This window comes from Podospora pseudoanserina (genome assembly GCF_035222485.1).
Source record: "Podospora pseudoanserina strain CBS 124.78 chromosome 7 map unlocalized CBS124.78p_7, whole genome shotgun sequence".
Classification (NCBI taxonomy): Eukaryota; Fungi; Ascomycota; class Sordariomycetes; order Sordariales; family Podosporaceae; genus Podospora; species Podospora pseudoanserina.
Genome location: NW_026946671.1, coordinates 1,013,103 through 1,029,026, shown reverse-complemented (window position 1 = coordinate 1,029,026; position 15,924 = coordinate 1,013,103). Strand labels below are relative to the sequence as shown.

General features: G+C 53.7%; 5 protein-coding genes across 5 annotated transcripts; 2 read left to right on the top strand and 3 right to left on the bottom strand.

The window, feature by feature from the left end:
• Positions 1-308: 308 nt before the first annotated feature.
• On the bottom strand, positions 309-3,064 carry QC764_709790 (uncharacterized protein). Its single transcript, XM_062950599.1, has 2 exons — positions 1,600-3,064; positions 309-1,539 (listed from the first exon to the last, which is right to left on the bottom strand). Exons 1-2 carry the CDS (start codon positions 2,168-2,170, stop codon positions 329-331), a joined length of 1,782 nt encoding a protein of 593 aa, XP_062796629.1. The 5' UTR covers positions 2,171-3,064; the 3' UTR covers positions 309-328.
• A 2,361-nt stretch (positions 3,065-5,425) lies between these two features.
• On the bottom strand, positions 5,426-10,329 carry TIF32 (eukaryotic translation initiation factor 3 subunit A). Its single transcript, XM_062950600.1, has 4 exons — positions 10,272-10,329; positions 9,318-10,174; positions 8,855-9,118; positions 5,426-8,795 (listed from the first exon to the last, which is right to left on the bottom strand). Exons 2-4 carry the CDS (start codon positions 9,318-9,320, stop codon positions 5,868-5,870), a joined length of 3,195 nt encoding a protein of 1,064 aa, XP_062796628.1. The 5' UTR covers positions 9,321-10,174; positions 10,272-10,329; the 3' UTR covers positions 5,426-5,867.
• A 100-nt stretch (positions 10,330-10,429) lies between these two features.
• On the top strand, positions 10,430-12,556 carry STE18 (Guanine nucleotide-binding protein subunit gamma). The gene is made up of 2 exons (XM_062950598.1): positions 10,430-11,288; positions 11,349-12,556. Exons 1-2 carry the CDS (start codon positions 10,831-10,833, stop codon positions 11,467-11,469), a joined length of 579 nt encoding a protein of 192 aa, XP_062796627.1. The 5' UTR covers positions 10,430-10,830; the 3' UTR covers positions 11,470-12,556.
• Positions 12,557-12,703: 147 nt separating this feature from the next.
• On the top strand, positions 12,704-13,699 carry QC764_709760 (uncharacterized protein). The gene is made up of 2 exons (XM_062950597.1): positions 12,704-12,899; positions 13,179-13,699. The coding sequence occupies exons 1-2, from the start codon at positions 12,795-12,797 to the stop codon at positions 13,581-13,583; spliced, it is 510 nt and encodes a 169-aa protein (XP_062796626.1). The 5' UTR covers positions 12,704-12,794; the 3' UTR covers positions 13,584-13,699.
• A 388-nt stretch (positions 13,700-14,087) lies between these two features.
• On the bottom strand, positions 14,088-15,899 carry QC764_709750 (uncharacterized protein; the record flags this gene model as incomplete). The annotated part of the gene is made up of 1 exon (XM_062950596.1): positions 14,088-15,899. The coding sequence occupies one exon, from the start codon at positions 15,897-15,899 to the stop codon at positions 14,088-14,090; it is 1,812 nt and encodes a 603-aa protein (XP_062796625.1).
• Positions 15,900-15,924: the final 25 nt, after the last annotated feature.

Genomic DNA, 15,924 nt, shown 5'->3' with positions numbered 1-15,924 from the left:
TGATGCTGGGTGAGTGTGGAATTACCCATGATATTGTTAACGCCGCCGCCACCTTCTTTCAGCCAACCTACCCTCTCCCCCAACACCACCATTTCTTATCCATATCAGTTTTTCCAGCCACAACAGCCTGCAATACCCTGCTTCTCTTTTCTCCGTAATAAAATCATGTCGCAAAGAACAAGAAACAGCAACATACCAACAAACGGTAAAAATCTCATTAATAATTACATGTCAACTCACATACCTCCAAAGAGCGTAAGAACTGTATCCCATACCTATCATATCACACCTCCCCCCTCTTTCCCCCCAACCTCTTTCCCTTCCCCCTTTACTCGCAAAACTTATTACACTTCCCCTTAACATCCACATTCCTATTCACACTCAAACAGTCATTATACTGCGCCCTGCACTTATCCTTCGCCCCATTAAAGCTGTCGCTCCACCCCCCCCAGAAAGTCCTCTTCTCCATCTGCTGGAAGTAACTATCCTGCCTCGGCCTAAACTTATTATTCCTGCACCCCTCGGCATAAACATCCAAGCAGTCCTCATACTGCTCCTTGCACGCGTCCTGGCAGGCAGTGCTCGGCGTCGAGCGGCTGTATTTCTTGCACTTTCTCGTGTCAGGGTCCGAGTACCGCTTGAAGGGGTAGCTAGGCCAGTCCGAAACTAAGTCGTTGCAGGTCACGACGGGCAGGTCAATCCCGCCGACGGGCTTGCCGGGCTTGTAGCCGTAGTAGTTGTTGGTGGGCTGCTTGCAGATGTTGGTGGGCGATGGGGTGGGGCAGATGGTGGTGGTCGTCGCGGGCTTGGTGGTGGTGGCAGGCTTGGTGGAGGTGGGAGCGGCGGTAGGGCAAGCGGTGGTGACGGTCACGGTGGTGGCGGGGCTGCCTCCCTTGGGGGGCTTCTTGCCGAAAAAGTCGTGCTTCTTGCCCTTGGGGGTCTTGACGCAGTAGTCGTCGACATCGGCGCACCACTGGCCAAAGTTGAAGCACTCAAGAGACTGGGGGAAGCCGGCGTTCTTGAAGCAGGAGGCAACCTGCAAGAGGCAGTTGGTCCAGGCGGCCTTGCAGGACTTGGCGTCGTTCTCCCAGTCGGGAAGGGGGTTGGAGCACCACTTGCCGCACTTGTACTCGCACTTGGGAGGGATGACGGTGGTGGTCACGCAGACGGAGCTGGTGGTGGAGGTGGTGCTCACGGGCGCGGTGGTGGAGGTGGTAGGGGGGAGAGTAGGAAGGGGAGTGCTGGTGCTGGTGGGCTCCTCGAAAGTGGTGCTGGTGGTGGGCTCCTCCTCGACAAGGGGGGTGCTGGTGGAGGACTCGGTGGTGACGGTGCTGACGACAGGGAGCTCCGAGCTGCTGGAGACAACGGGGGGCTCATAGCCGCAGGGCTCGAGAGACAGGAGCTCGTCGGCGGCGTAGAGGTTAAGGCGACCAGGGCCACCGCACTTCTCGTCAGGGGCACCGTTGCAGGCCATGTTGCACTCGGAGGTGGGGGCAGAGTAGGTGTCATTGCCAATGACAACACCGCAGTAGCATTCACCTGCGTCATGTTAGTTTCACGAGATTTGCTGACAGAAGCCTCGGATAGATGGATACATACCGCCATACTCAGTACCGGCAAAGGGGAAACCGCCGGCATGGCAAGCCTGCAAGCACTTCTCAGTGGTCATGGTGGCGCCATCGACGGAGTCCTGGCGGTAGGAAAGGGCTCTTCCCTGAGGAGAGTCGTCGGTCCAGCATCCAAGAGGATCATAGTCGGCAATGGTGGTCTGGTCGACGGGGACGAAGGTAGGGTCCTGGTAGATGGAGAATTTGCCGTTGGCACCGCAGATCTGGGTGTCATCACCCTTGCAGGGGAAGCTGCACTCAGACTCCTCGGTGAGGTCACCCTTCACGGTTTGACCGCAGTAGCAGACGCCGTAGTAGACGAGACCGGCATACCTGTAGCCATTGCCCTTGCACTCAGCAACGCACTTCTCGACGGTCATGTCATCAGGAGTTGCCGGGCTGCGGTAGGGGAGGATCTGGGTGCCACTGGCCTCGGAGAAGCACCCCGAGTAGACGAAAGGCTGGAAGGGGTCCAGGCATGGTGGGAGGAAGACCTCGGTGGCGGTGACACGACCAACCAAGGTGACTGCCGCGAGGGCAGCCACGGCCTTGAGGCTGGCCATATTTCAACAAAGTCGAAAAGAACGAATGTATCGACAAGTAAAGAGGCCTTGTCGTAGATTAGTTGATTAGGTATCACTGTCGTGTTCGCGGCTGTGAGGAAGACCCTGAAGAGCAAGAGAAAAAAAAAAGAGAAAGCATCGTGAAGTCGGGAAGCTGGTCTTATGTAAATACTCCCCCCTCCCCCTCCCCAATCCCGTCGCCGACATGGCATGGGAAGCATCCGCACACTATTGGATCCATGGAAGGTGGGCCAAGCCATCACCGTGGTAGCGCTTCGACACCAAGGGTCAAGGCAGAAGAGACGTGGAAAGCTTGGCTCTAGAGTGTACCCAATATCCGATTTCCGGGCCTCGTCGATGGTCTGTTTTTGGCAACTTCGGCAAGCCCAAAAGCCCCAAATCAGGTACCCGTAGACGAGCGGCGTGATGGAAGCAACGCACCCGGGGAGAGAGCCTCATCGACCCATTCTAAGCCGCCACAGCACATGTCTCTGAGACATTGTTCTTGTTCCTGGCGGCGGCACATCGACAGCGGAACAGCAGTCCTTCATCTCTACTCCTAGAACCCAAAATAAACAGTGAAGACGAGAGACTAAACCAGAGGGAAGGCTGCTCGGGTTCGGACACACACTCCACCGCGGGATGGACGGTCGGTTACATTGTCAATGTGACTCTCTTGACGTGTTGCTCCTTCAGCTTGGGGACCCAAGTGGGTAGGTTTGCAGTCATTCGCAGAGCTTGCTGTTGTCGCACAGAGCGCCTGTGGAGATGAAGAGGTCGTCCCAAAGAAGAAAAGTCGACGTGCTTAAGAACCCTGCCATTGGTCGGCGTACCTGCAGCTCCCGTTCTCCACACCCGCTTTGGCCAGACCCCCTCCAACCCTTGCCAGCTTGGACCCTGAACGCATCGACCCCCTTTTTTTTTTTCTCTGCATCTCACAGCCTCGATCGATTTGACGGGAGGGAAGGGGGGCAAGCCCTGATGTCAGCGACGGGCATCTCACAGGAGAATTCAAGCACGCAATGGGTATTTCTGTCTCTTCATTCGTCCTTCTGTTCATTGATTTTCTGGGGAAGAAAACAACAGAGAGACGGACCCAAAATCCCGGGTTCTCCCCGATTAAGGCTGCCTGTCAACTGAGAAGCGAAGAAAACCACCCCCTGAAATTGATCAACCGCTACGGCATATCCTCGACGACCCCACCAGATCACGATTCAAGCTCTGTTCGCTCGCTCCCAGCTTCAATGCCGAGCCTTTTTTGATTTATTTCTTCTTTCTTTCAGGCTCTGTTCAGCCTTTCCTTGGCCATTGAGGTGGCCTCCCCGTCAGCTGACAGACATGATCAAATAGACCCTCACATCGAAAGATGTTTGCCCACGAGACGCGCCCATTTTGAAGTTATTGGAAAAGCTCGCGTACAAGTTCTCAGCTGGAAGCTGCACCTAGAGAGTTGGCGTCGTGTTGGGGACTGGAGAGCTATGCTGCACTACGACCTGGTATGAGCCACTCATGTAGAGGGCGTCCTACCCCCAACTGCTGCAATATCTCCTGTCATGCAGACGACGCACCATGCAGACGCCAATTTCCGCTCTTCCCAAGAGAAAAATATTTGTACAACAGAGCCATCAGAAGAGACAACCTACCCAAACTCCGGGTTGGCAACACACACAACACACACACACACACCCCGTCATCATCACAATCTTTTTTCTCTTTCAGCTTTTAATCTACACAGCAGTGAAGGACTCCGGATTTATATGAGCTTGTCCACCCTGTTCCTCATCCACAAAAACCCACCGTACAACCCACCGAACGTTCGCAGCACTTCCATACCAGCCAGCACTTCACGGAGTATTATTATAGCGTCTTTCTCTCGGCCTTGACCGGACTATTGAGTTCTTAGGGCTGAGGTAGTCGTAACAAGTCACCATCACCATCACCGCTTCTTTTTACGTCCTAACCCATCCATCTGCAGTACACCCCCCTCCACACCCATCACCGATCGTGATCTCACACACGGCTGCCCATATCTTCCGATGTGGCTGCGGGGTAGCACGACACCTCATCCCATCACAAAAAAAGCTACCCTGCCCGTGCATACGAGCTAACCACCACCCCTTCCCCAACCTTTTTTCTCCTTCCAGCAAAACGTCCTTCTGGCCGCAATTGGCAGCTTTTCAGGTGAGCAAGGGTCTGAACGCTAGCTTTTTGGCTTGGGCATCAACTTCCGCCGGGCAACCGATCGCAGCTGTTTCTTCAGTTTCAAAGACCGTTCGTTTTGTGCTGGGCCACGTGTATGTATCGCTTCAAACAGGCGAAGCCGAGAGGAATATGATGAACGAGATTTGTTCGAGAAGATATGGCTTCTGGCGCGGGGTTCTTTCGCCACTGGAGGGTGTCTACCCCGTAAACAGGGAGCGAAACATTATTTCAGAGCTCATCTTGGCTTCCATCCTTCGTTCTTTCACCTTTGGCAGGAGGTAGGTGGGCTCAACTGAAACACATCACAGCCTCAATTACCACGGAAGAACAGCCAAAGAAATACCAAGGACAATAGTCAAAAAAGACGAGAAAATAAAACGTTTCAGCCTAACTTTTCACTGCGCTCTATTTCCCAAGACGTATTTGTTAGGTAAAAGAAAAGATGTCTGTGCAAAAGAGGACGACGACGAGACTGCCATTCTCGGAACTCAATGTGGAGTCTGAAGAGAGAAGGATCAAATAAGTATAAACCAAAAACATCCTGGAATTCAGATACATCCAACACGCCGGAGGGCTGTCAACTTTGCGAAAATTCCCTAACCACTGTGCATAAATCCATACTTCCACAGACTCATCGCTGCCACACAACCGCATGCCCGCCCCCCAATCAAAAGTGTGGGTAGCATTTCCTCGTGTTAGATATCATGATGCCCTCATCATGCCATGTTCCTCTCACCGAAGGAAGTGGCCCTGCGAAAGCCTGCCTGCTACTTTTCTATCCATGGTGCAGTGGGTGTTGAAAAGGTCAATATTGGACCCCTCAACGGCACGGGATCCCACGCCATGTTCAGTCAATTAAGTTCTAGATTGCATCAAGCCCTATGAGGAAGTGATCGACAACAATCTTCAGCATCCGATGGCGCCAGATCGGGTAGCTCGTTGCGATTCGCGATTGTCAGTCGAGCGGGTGGGTTGTGGTAGCCACGGCTTGATGATGATCTTCCCCGGTATCTGGAATTGTCGATCACTGGCCTCAGTCCGAACTTTCTCACACGAGTGCCGACGTGGTTTTATGCCTACCTTCACAACTCATACACAGCAAAACAATACACACATGCCATGCAATTTATATTCATCAACTCAACAGCAAAAATAAAACACAACCTCATCCATCCCTATCATTCTTCCTAACGCAGCAATCACTTTTGTTCATTGCTGCCCCTGCCTCCCTTCGCTATCGAATGACGCGAAATGCTACTTCTACACACATGCAAATCCGGAGCAAGGAAAAAGGATCAAGGACCGAAAAAATAAAAACCTTTTCTTTCCCGTACCCCTTCCAGACCCAGAAATCAAAACTCCAGAAGAAGCTGCATCATGCCCATCCTTCGTGTCGCATGTCATGTGTGTCATGTATGAACCGGAACTCAGCAAGCGCGAGAGATGGAGGGAAACAGAAAAATGCCAGAAACTCCCAATACATGCCCGCTTTTGTTTAAGCATTATCTCTCCGCCACTTGGGAACATACTTGCCCGGAGCGCCGCTAGCTTTCAGGGGCTCAGGAGTAGCACCATCCTTGGCAGGCTCACCACGGCCGGAACCTTCCCTCTCAATGGGGGCACCACCGCGACCAGAAGACACTCTGCCTTGAGGAGCAGGGCGCTCGGGAATGGGAGCACCACCGCCAGCAGCTCTAGCAGCCTCTCTCTCACGCCAGCTGGAGCCTCCAGTCTTGCCAGCAAGGGCGAGGCGGGGAGGACCACCAGCGGCAGGAGGGCGCTCGTTGGAGTCGGTCCGCTCGACAGGAGGAGCTCTGGCCGGAGGAGGAGCGGCGGCAGCGGGCTCTGGTGGGGCACCACCGGCAGCCTTGGCCGCTTCGCGTTCTCTCCAGCTGGGTCTGTTGCCGGCAAGGGCAATACGGGGGGGGCCGGCGGCCGAGGGGGCCTCCACTGGTGGAATCTCCCGGCGGATAGGAGCAGTGTCGGCAGCCTTCTCGGCCTTGCGACGGGCCATGGCTTCCTCCTCGCGTTGTTGCTGGCGGGCCTGGGCCTCGCGAGCCTTCTCGCGTTCCTTCTCGCGTTCCTCCTTGATTCTGGCCATCTCCTCCTTCTTGGCCTCCTTTCTCCTCTCCTCCTCCTCCTTCTCCCTGGCGGCACGCTCCTCGGCCTCGCGGAGGGCACGCTCCTTCTCCTCACGCTCCCTCTTCTCGCGGATCTTGCGATCGCGGTACTCCTTCTTGCGAGCATTGATCATCTTCTCCAACTCGCGGTCGGCATCACGACGTCTCTTCTCAAACTCGTCGCGGCGGCGCTCGTGGAGGTTAGATCTGAATGACTCGTAGAATGGCATCAGGCGAGACAGGCGGTGTTTGATCTCGACATCAGCCTTGTGCTTCTCCTCGGCCTCCTTGAGAGTTTGGGCCTTAGTCAACTCATAGGCCTTGAGATCACGCTCGCGCTGCTTAGCATAGTCCTCGGGGAGTTTCTTAGCCTCCTCCTTTCTGAAAGCACGCTCCAAGTGGTCAAGACGCTTGCCGGTGATGCGGAGCTTCTCGGCAACCGTGTTCTTCTCACGTTCAAGCTGCTGCAGCTTGATCATGCGGATCTTGTTGCTGTCCAGGGTATCGAGGTCCTCACCAGCCAGATCCTCAAGCTTCATATCCTTGAGCATGCTCTCGACCTCCTTGCGCTTGATCTGCTCCCGTTCGTTGGCGAGACGCTTGGCTTCACGAAGCTTCTGCTCCTCAGCCAAACGGGCAGCCTCGGCTTGCTGGAGAAGCTGCTCCTGAACCATCTTCTTGCGAGCGTTCTCCTTATCCCGGGCGGCCTGAGCCTCAGAGGCCTTGTCCTTGCGCTTCTGAATAATCTCCTTTCTGGCGAGGATCTCGAGGTGCTCCTTCTCAGCACCAGCCTTGGCACGAGCGAAAGCAGCATCGCGAGCCTGGATGCGGGCCTCGTTGAACTTGGGATCAATGTACTGGCATGTGGTGTAAAGAACCTCGGCGACGCGGGTGAGCTGAGAGCGGACAATCTGGGAAGGAGTGCTCTGGAGACGCTGAACGGAGCCAGTCTCGCTTTCAGCAGAGCCGGCAGAGGAGCCAGCGTGGGCAGCCTTGGCGGAGGAGAAAACATCGGCATCAAAACTAAGGACACCGGTGGCATGGTCCATGCGGATGGCGAGATCACCCTTCTTGTTGCCGTTCATGATGAACTTCTCAATCGTGGCGCGGGTAACCTGGAAAGGCTCGGGGAACTGAGCTAGGGACTCGACAAAGTCCAGGTCGACAGTCTCGTACACCTGAGAAAGCTGCTGGAAGAGACGAGTGAGGATGACCTGCTGAAGAGGAATGATGTACTTTTGCATCTCCTCATCGGCCCCAATCTTGGCCAAGATGGGGGAGATCTTCTTGCAAATCGAGAGGGGGTGGAAGTCGACCTCGAGAATGTTGTAGAGGTCGCGGATCTCGGGGCGGCAGCGGCGGATCAAAGACTTGGACAGAGCATCACGGAAGAGGAGCGCACGGGTAGGGGCCTGAGACATGCCGAGGAGGTGAGTGAGACGCGAGTTCTTGTTCTTGCGAGCCTCGTCGAAGTCGACCATGGCACCGCGGGAGCGGGAGGTGCTGATGACGGGAATGGACAGGGCCGAGAGAACGACGAAAGTGGCAGCCTTCTGGAGATCAGCCTCGCTGGTTGGGGGGTTCTCGGACTTCTTGCCACCGGCCGCAACAATGGCAGCAGACTGGCGGAGCAAGTTGTAGTAGCGGGACCAGGCAGCAGCGTGGAACAGGTAGTTCTCGCCGACGAGGAAGATACGGGTGAGCTTCTCGTAGTAGTTGGCCATCATGATGTTCTTGGGGGGGCGCTTGCTCAGGTTGAGGAGGGTGTGGATGTCCTCAACACTGCGGAAGGCCTCCTGCCAGAGCTCAAGCTCGACCGCCACGTTAAGCTGCTGGAAACGAGTCTCGAGGTGGCGCTGCAGGGTATCCGGGTCGCTCAAGTTGATGGCATGCATTTGAGCCGAGTACTTGGCAGCAGTTTGGACATGGTTGCGGAGAAGCTCGCAAAGACGGCGGAACTCGGTCTTGCGGGTGTACTTGAGGCAGAAGTCGAACGCCTGCATGGCAGTGCTCTGGTAGAGCAACTCGAGACGAGCATTGTTGCGGAGAATGTCCAGAACTGTGCGGTACGCCTCCCACAAGAACTTTAACCAGGGGGTGACAATGGCACGGTCGGTACGATCCCGGGACTGCTCGCCGGAGACGGTGGCCAAGAGGATGGACTCGGGGGTTTCGCTGGCTTCGAGATCCTCAACGTTGTCGGAGGTGGTGGTCGCCTCGATGCTGGACTGAACCTCGTCGGCCTTTTGCTGAGCAGCGGTGACCTTTTCGGCAGCCAACTCGATGAACTTCTTGAGAACAAGCTGCAGTATTTTTGTCAATACCGGCAATATAACCCAACTTGACTCCACTCATAACCCACCTCGATCGTGCCAACATTGGTGTTCTGAGCAATATTCTTGTACTGGTAGAGAGCATCCTTGGCGAGCTTGCCCTTCTTCTGTTCGACCGAGAGCTCGACCAACAGGAGCATCACAGGCTCCAACGATGTGATGGGGACATTGCGAGACCGCTTCGATGTGATGTGCTCGTGGAGGAGGGTGAGCGCCGCGGGGGCCTGGTTAACTCCGATGAGTTCGTGGGCCCTCTTGAGAACATTCTCGGGCTTCTGATGGGGTGGGGGAGGCTATGAGAAGGTCAGTCGAGGTGTTCGTGGTCATAATCGGCCCGTCCGACGGCGGCGTAGTGACAGATGACGACAAGGTGTAGTAGAGGCGGCGGCGGGGAGGAGGGGAGGGGGGGCAGTCGATATGGGCATTTGCAGGCGAGATAGTCGAGATAGCTGCCTTCCGGTGGGGGTTATGTAGAACAGGATCGCGACTCACCATGATGGGCAACCTCCTCTGCGCGTTGGCAGGTCTCGAGGAAGTTTAATGGGTTTCTGGAAGAGCAGCGCAAGGCGGCGTGAGGGGTTGCTTGCGACTTGGCCGGCCTGTACCAGAGATTTTTTTTCGCCTCGTGGAGAATGCTGCGTTGGTCGAAGCCCTGACAGGGCAGTTGGCACCGTTTGCTTAAATTTGTGGGTTCAAATTGTACCGTGGGTCACGTGACGGCAGCCTGGAAATGGATGTGGTTTTCAGCACCAAGAGCGGTGTATTTGATTTCAGTTGCCAGAAACTACTTGGGAAGGCCTAAAGAGTATGCTCTCGCGGGCGAGTTTGTCTTGCTCTTTGACAGGGCAGCCTCTTCACCTCGCTGAGCAGAGCACAAACTTTGGGGCTTCCGTTGTTGTTTTGGACTTTGCACTGCAACCTTGGCCGTGGTGGGGCTCTTCTCCCTTATATGCACATTGCGGGGCCCTAGGCAAAAAGGCGTCGAGAACAATGTCAAAACGCTTCTGCCAAGGCACATTGTCGGTGCCTCATGCGGCCGAGAGCCATCGTTGTAGACCTTGCAGTCATAGCGGATGCGCAGAAAGGCATCATCAGAAGGGAGTTGTCGGCATTGGTACAGTATCGGTCTGAGAAAGCGGCCCGAGAATGTCGAATCTCGAAAGACCCAGTTTGCTCTTATCCCGAGACAAGCTCTCGAGAAGAGACAGAGGTCAAGGTTCCCCGTCCATGAAACAGCAAAAACCCTCAGCTGCTGCAAGCATGCGCGAGTAGCTAGCCACTGGATGGGGGCCCGCCATGTACCTGTCGGACACCTCTTAGCTAGGTCGCTAGAGGTCAGTCGATGACGCCTGCAAAAGAGCACGACATGTCAATAGTCGGTCGGTATTCTGGATATTGATTGAATGGGCAATTCTCTCGGAGAATAGAAAACGGGATCTATTGTACCTAGAAGATATCTATTGCATCTAAACAGACAGAGGATTCACTACATGCTCACCCCCGAGATGCGTTAATTGGTCGTATGATTTGCTATCGGGCTAATCTAACCTCCCCTGGACATCTCATTTACTTTTCGCCCAGCTTTTTGGTAGTAGGCAGTCAGCACGGACCATCACCCGCTCCTGAGCAAGAGAGAGAGATTCCTGAATCAACCCCCTTCCCGAGTTCTTGCTCCCGCTCGCCGTGTGTCGCTTCGCCAATCCCATCCGCCCATCCGCCCATTCCAACCAGCTTGTGGTCAATCGAGGCAATCGCATACCAGTCATCCGCGCGCCTCTTTCTCTTCAATCCATTCATTCCTTGACAACCGCCACAACCGAAACACGGCCTTTATCTGCTTTGAACACAGGTGAGTGCCAGCTTCCCGTCTCCAGCAATGGAGAACAAACTGTGCGACCCGTCCCTTCTAGCCTTTTCAATTGGATTGGAAGACGACAGCATCAATCACCATCCATCAAAGCACAATTCGTTTGAAACATTGCGATAGGGTCACTGACACGCGGTAATGGACCAGCAGCCACGAAAATCTCACGACTCATCGGCGTCGTCGCGGATTCCGACCGCCGAGCCGCAGCACCAGGGCGACATCAACGACGCCAGCCCCCGTGAGCCGCCGCAGCAATCAGAGCAACAAGAGCCATCGCGGCCAGTTAATTCTCCTTCATCAATACCCAACGGCCGGCCTCGGTCGCCAGTTTTTTCTGCCAAGCCAGAAAGGAAGCCGCCACCAACGTCTCTCCCCTTAATTCCTAAGCGCGACTCTGCTGGAACCCCAAAGTCAGCACCGAGAAAACCTCCCAAGATGCCCCAATACACATCGCGCGATGTCGGCGACCCGTCGCAGATCAAGAAGACCAAGCAGAGCATGGCGGATCTCAAGCTTCGTCGATTGACAGAATTGAACAATCGGCTACGTGAAGATCTCGAAAGAGAGCGCATCCCCGTAAGCCAAGCATCGAAGAGGTAGGGCGCACCACACCCGCATCGCGTCGTATCCCCTTACTGACGCGCATTCCTCTCTAGTATCATCGCCTATTGCAACAGCACCAGAGACTACATGGTGCCCAGCGTCTGGGGTCCTGTGCCAAAGGGCGAGGATCCCTACGCACCACAACAGAGCAACGGCTGCTGTGTAGTGATGTAGGATGAGCTACAGAACATGTCGAGTCGGAAGCGCAGACCCTTTGCTCGTGTCCCTGGCACAGCTCGGAATCGGCTGTGTATTTTCTGAGTGTCTTTGATGTGGTGCACCCCCTCTTTCGCCGGTGTCTTGTTCGATTATTCCGCCTCGACCCCGACGAAAAGGCTTTGTGAGAACAGAAACGTCTTTTGGTATTTTAGGAGCATTCGGATTGGGTGGAATTTGGGCCGACAAAAATGGGACATGCGCGTTGGATGGAACTGGGAGGACAGCGACCGATGATTTTTCTTTTCCTACAACCAAACCGCCATCGCTCTCACTCACGATCCAGCACGGACGGACAGACCTCAACTTTCACCTTGACCCATGGCAAACCAAGCAAAGAGAGAGGAGAGGGAGGGAGGGGGTGGGGGGCATCCACAGCAAGAAAAAAAAGGTGGGGAGGATCGAGAACGACGACAGCAACGGCTTTTCCTACAACGATTACGCCCTCAAAACACCAAAACTCATAGCCCATTTTTTTTTTCTCGGAACCTTTTTATTTTATTTTCTTCTACTATGACCCTACCTTTGACGGCGAATCGCAAATTCTTTTTCGGCAGGGAAGGTCTCGGACGGACAGACTGTGCAGCTTTTCGGCCTGTAATACCTAAAACTTCCTTCCTGTTTTTTTTTCTTCCTTCTTAGTTTTGTTTTTTTGCTGTTTTGACTATTCCCCCAAAGTTGTAGCTGTAGCTCGGCTCTCTTGTCGTTGCCCGTCTCTGCAAAGCTCCCCCTGTTTTTGTTCTTCTCTTCACCCTCTCTCTCCCTCTCCTCCCCGACCACACAACACCCCCTTATTATTTCTTATTATTATATCTGGTCTGTTTTTTTTCCCTCTCGGGCTCTCTGTATATAAAGTACGCTATGGTTATTGTGTTTTTTTTTTTAGCCCATGGTGTGGGTTCCTGCTAAATGGGTTCACGAATGAGGACTGAAGAAAGGCGAATGAAGATATACCACTATTAAACTTTAAACGTGTGTGTGTGTGTGTGTGTGTGTGTTTGCGATGTGAAATTGTGTCTTGCCATGGGGATGTTTTGAAGGAGAGTTATAAAAGTGATCTTCAATATGGGAAAAACGTTTTGAGAGAGTGGATTTTCTGCAAGTCGAATGACGCAGTTTACGTACCCATTTTATGCAGGTACCGCTTTTTTAGTCTGCTTTCCTAATGTATGTATGTATGTATGTATGTGCGTCTTTGTTAAACGAACGGGGGAGACAACTCATCACGCATATCCGCCAGCCATCGGTTTGACATTGTTTGGCAACCAGCAAATCGGGACACGATGGCAGAGCAGCAGGTTACCGAAAGTACGGCCACGACGACCCGACTGCCGAGGGTGACGATACAGTTTTGTACGCAGTGCAAGTGGATGTTGAGGGCTGCTTATGTGAGTTCTTTTTCTCATTGCATCGTCTCGAACCGTTTTTGTCGGTTGAACTTGGGAGAACTATTTCCTAAACGCCCCCTGTGTTTTGCTGTCCAGATCCAGCTCTTCTTTCAAATTCAGGGAGTTGATCTGCTTTTTTTCTTCTTCTTCTGCACCTCATACTATTATATCGCCTGGCACAGTTCATTCCCCGCCGATGTATACCACACCAGCACTTCGCCACTCCTCACCCTCCCAATAGATTCGCTAGCCTTCAACTAACACAACAACCCCTCAAAGTTCGCCCAAGAGCTCCTATCAACCTTCTCAACCTCCCTAGGCGAAGTTGCCCTCCAGCCGTCAACCGGAGGTGTATTCGTCGTCGAGATCACCACCTCTTCTCCTGCTACTACTACTGAAGCCGGGAGTAGCGATCAAGTCAAGCTTCTGACGAAAATCCTCTGGGACAGGAAGACCGACGGTGGATTCCCCGAAACAAAAGAGCTCAAGAGACGCGTGAGGGACGTTATCGATCCCAGGAGGGGTTTGGGGCACGTGGACAGGGATTATTCCAAGCCCAAATCTGGTGAGGGAGAGGACAAGAGAGAGGAGGGGGTAGAGAAGGGGAAAGAAGAAAAGAAAGTCGAGGAGGAGGGAAAGGTGTGTACCATTGAGGGGAAGGAGAATTGTGAGGATTGTCGGTAGGTGGTGGTAGTTATCAGTTATTCTTGGAATATAGTCCCTTAAATGAACACTAGTCAACAATCATCTAGTAAAAAGAGGCTGGGCCGTAGCATGTCTACTACATTGAAGGAAATGGCTTTGATTATGATCAAAACTGATTTGTTGTTAATTCATATAACGCTCTGGCTCTTCAAGATAAATGATACCTACCTTACAGACCCACCCTTCGCTGCCCACATTTCTCTCTATAGTATATCTATCGATATTACCCCTAGAAAGGGTGTCAAACCGCTTTTGTTGTAGAAAACATAACCGAAACTTTTTGATACCATCATAGACCCCATGCCATGCCTAGCACAATATATCCGTCACCCCCAAAAGAAACAATACATACGTCGCTATAACACAACAGGAAACCGACCTGTGCCAAACATAAAAAAACTGGTATCTCTAATTTAAACCCCCAAACGCCTTCCCATGACCATGCCCTCCGAAATCAGCAAACTACAAACCAGCCCAGTCTCCCTAATACTGACCATGGCCAAGCAGTTCGTTCATCACATTCCAATCGGCGTTGGCGTGGGTGTCCCCTCCGAGCATATTCGCCAAAGCAGGATAAAAGTTGGGATCTAGATCCTGCTGTTGCTGCTGTTGCTGATCATCTGGCCCCTGAAGCCGCATGTCCATTGTCGAAGCCTGCAGCTCCGGATCAAGTGCAAGACCGTGAGGCGCATCCCCAGTCAGATCTGGGATCCCCGGCTCGTTCTTAAGATCGTTGAGAATATGGTCCTGGTTGCCGTACCTGTTGGTCGGAGCGACGTAGGCGCTGTGGGCGGTGAGAATATGGCCTTGATCGCCATACCCAGCATCAGGCACGACAAGCATGTGGTCCTGGTTTCCATATCCGTCTTGAGGGGCAGAAAGAATAAAATCTCGGGGCTCATATCCTGCCTCGACGGCAACATTGGGCTGCGCTTGTTGAGCATATCCATCATCGATGCTTGAAGCCTGTCTCTGATGAGCTTCCAAATGCTTGTTAAGATCCGCATATCTGATGAACCTCGCTTCGCACCCAAGTACACTGCAGGCAAGCTTCTTCTTGTCGACTGCCGCCGTCATCTCGTCCACCTCGTCCGGTCCGTCAAAGTTCAGGGTGATGGTTCTCTCCGGACGCTTCCTTCCTAGGTGAACAAATCGGATGTGCTCCTCAAGCTTGAGCTTGCTAACAAACGGAGCCTTGCAGCCCTCCTCTTGCCAGTTCCAATCCGCGATATCGGGCGTGTTGAAAGTGTTGACCTCACCACAGACAAACTTCTTGCCTTCGTGCGCACTTCGGTAGTGCGTCATCATGTTGGACTTTCGGGTGAACATGCTCTCGCACCCTGGCCAGTTGCAAGGCACATCCTTTCTCTCCTCGACCGATTTTCCAGAGTGCATATTCTCCATGTGCTCCTCCAGTTGAAACTGCCGGCCGATCTTCTTGTCGCAGAAAGGACACGCTCGGTGCTCGGTTCTGGCATGAGTCTTGAGCATATTCAGCGTCGTAAACCCAACCCTTTTCTCTTCACCATCCTCGTCCGTCTCCTTGGCGCACTCGTCGCACCAAAACCGTAGTTGCCCATGCTCGCGCTCCGTGTGACGCCGGAGAGCACCGGCGCTGTCGAAGCCCTCTTGGCAACCGTCTTGCAGACAAGGGAAACCGGCCTGGTTGAGGTGCCTGGTCCGAATGTGCCGCTGCAGAGTCTCACGCTTCCGGAAGCTCTCACTGCAACCCTCATAGTCTCGGCATCGAAATCGCTCGGCACCTTCATGAACGGCAGCATGCCTCTTGAGTCTCGTATTGGTGACGAAAGCTTTGCCGCATCCTTCGACGTAGCAGACGTAGTTCTTCTCGTGGGTGTGGGAACCCTTGATGTGTTGCGTCAGGTGTTTCTCTTCGAGGTAGGATTTGTCGCATCCTTCATAGGTGCAGCGGTGGATTCGATCGCCAGTGTGGCTTCGAAGATGAGACACCAGGCGAGCAGGTCGGTTGAAGCTCTTGTCGCAGCCAGGGAAAGTGCACTTGATCGTCTTCATATCGGAGGGGAACTTGCGGCCTCGGCGGGAGGTAGAGATCGAGGTTGCCCCAACGGTATTGGTGTCGCCTGGGGGAGAGGCAGTATCAGAAGCAGCATCGTTGCCATCGTAAATGGAGGTGGATTCTGCAGTTTCTTGCTCCGGGCTGCCCTTGTCGAGCTTCTGGTCGGCCAGGTCGAGTAGCTGGCGCTTGGTCGAGTCTGCCGACTCGCCGCCGTTATCAGCCTTTCGCTTCATGGCTCTTGTTGCTCTGGCAGACATGACTGGCCAGAGCAAGCAAAGAGGG

What these genes read in the sequence shown, in the direction of transcription:
- QC764_709790 (XM_062950599.1), bottom strand. Translation starts at nt 2,170, where the DNA reads ATGGCCAGCCTCAAGGCCGTGGCTGCCCTCGCGGCAGTCACCTTGGTT. An exon ending in TGCCGGTACTGAGTATGGCG is followed by an intron (nt 1,540 to 1,599) that starts GTATGTATCCAT and finishes AACATGACGCAG; the next exon opens with GTGAATGCTACTGCGGTGTT.
- TIF32 (XM_062950600.1), bottom strand. An exon ending in CCAATGTTGGCACGATCGAG is followed by an intron (nt 8,796 to 8,854) that starts GTGGGTTATGAG and finishes AAAATACTGCAG; the next exon opens with CTTGTTCTCAAGAAGTTCAT.
- STE18 (XM_062950598.1), top strand. Translation starts at nt 10,831, where the DNA reads ATGGACCAGCAGCCACGAAAATCTCACGACTCATCGGCGTCGTCGCGG. An exon ending in GTAAGCCAAGCATCGAAGAG is followed by an intron (nt 11,289 to 11,348) that starts GTAGGGCGCACC and finishes ATTCCTCTCTAG; the next exon opens with TATCATCGCCTATTGCAACA.
- QC764_709760 (XM_062950597.1), top strand. Translation starts at nt 12,795, where the DNA reads ATGGCAGAGCAGCAGGTTACCGAAAGTACGGCCACGACGACCCGACTG. An exon ending in GGATGTTGAGGGCTGCTTAT is followed by an intron (nt 12,900 to 13,178) that starts GTGAGTTCTTTT and finishes AACCCCTCAAAG; the next exon opens with TTCGCCCAAGAGCTCCTATC.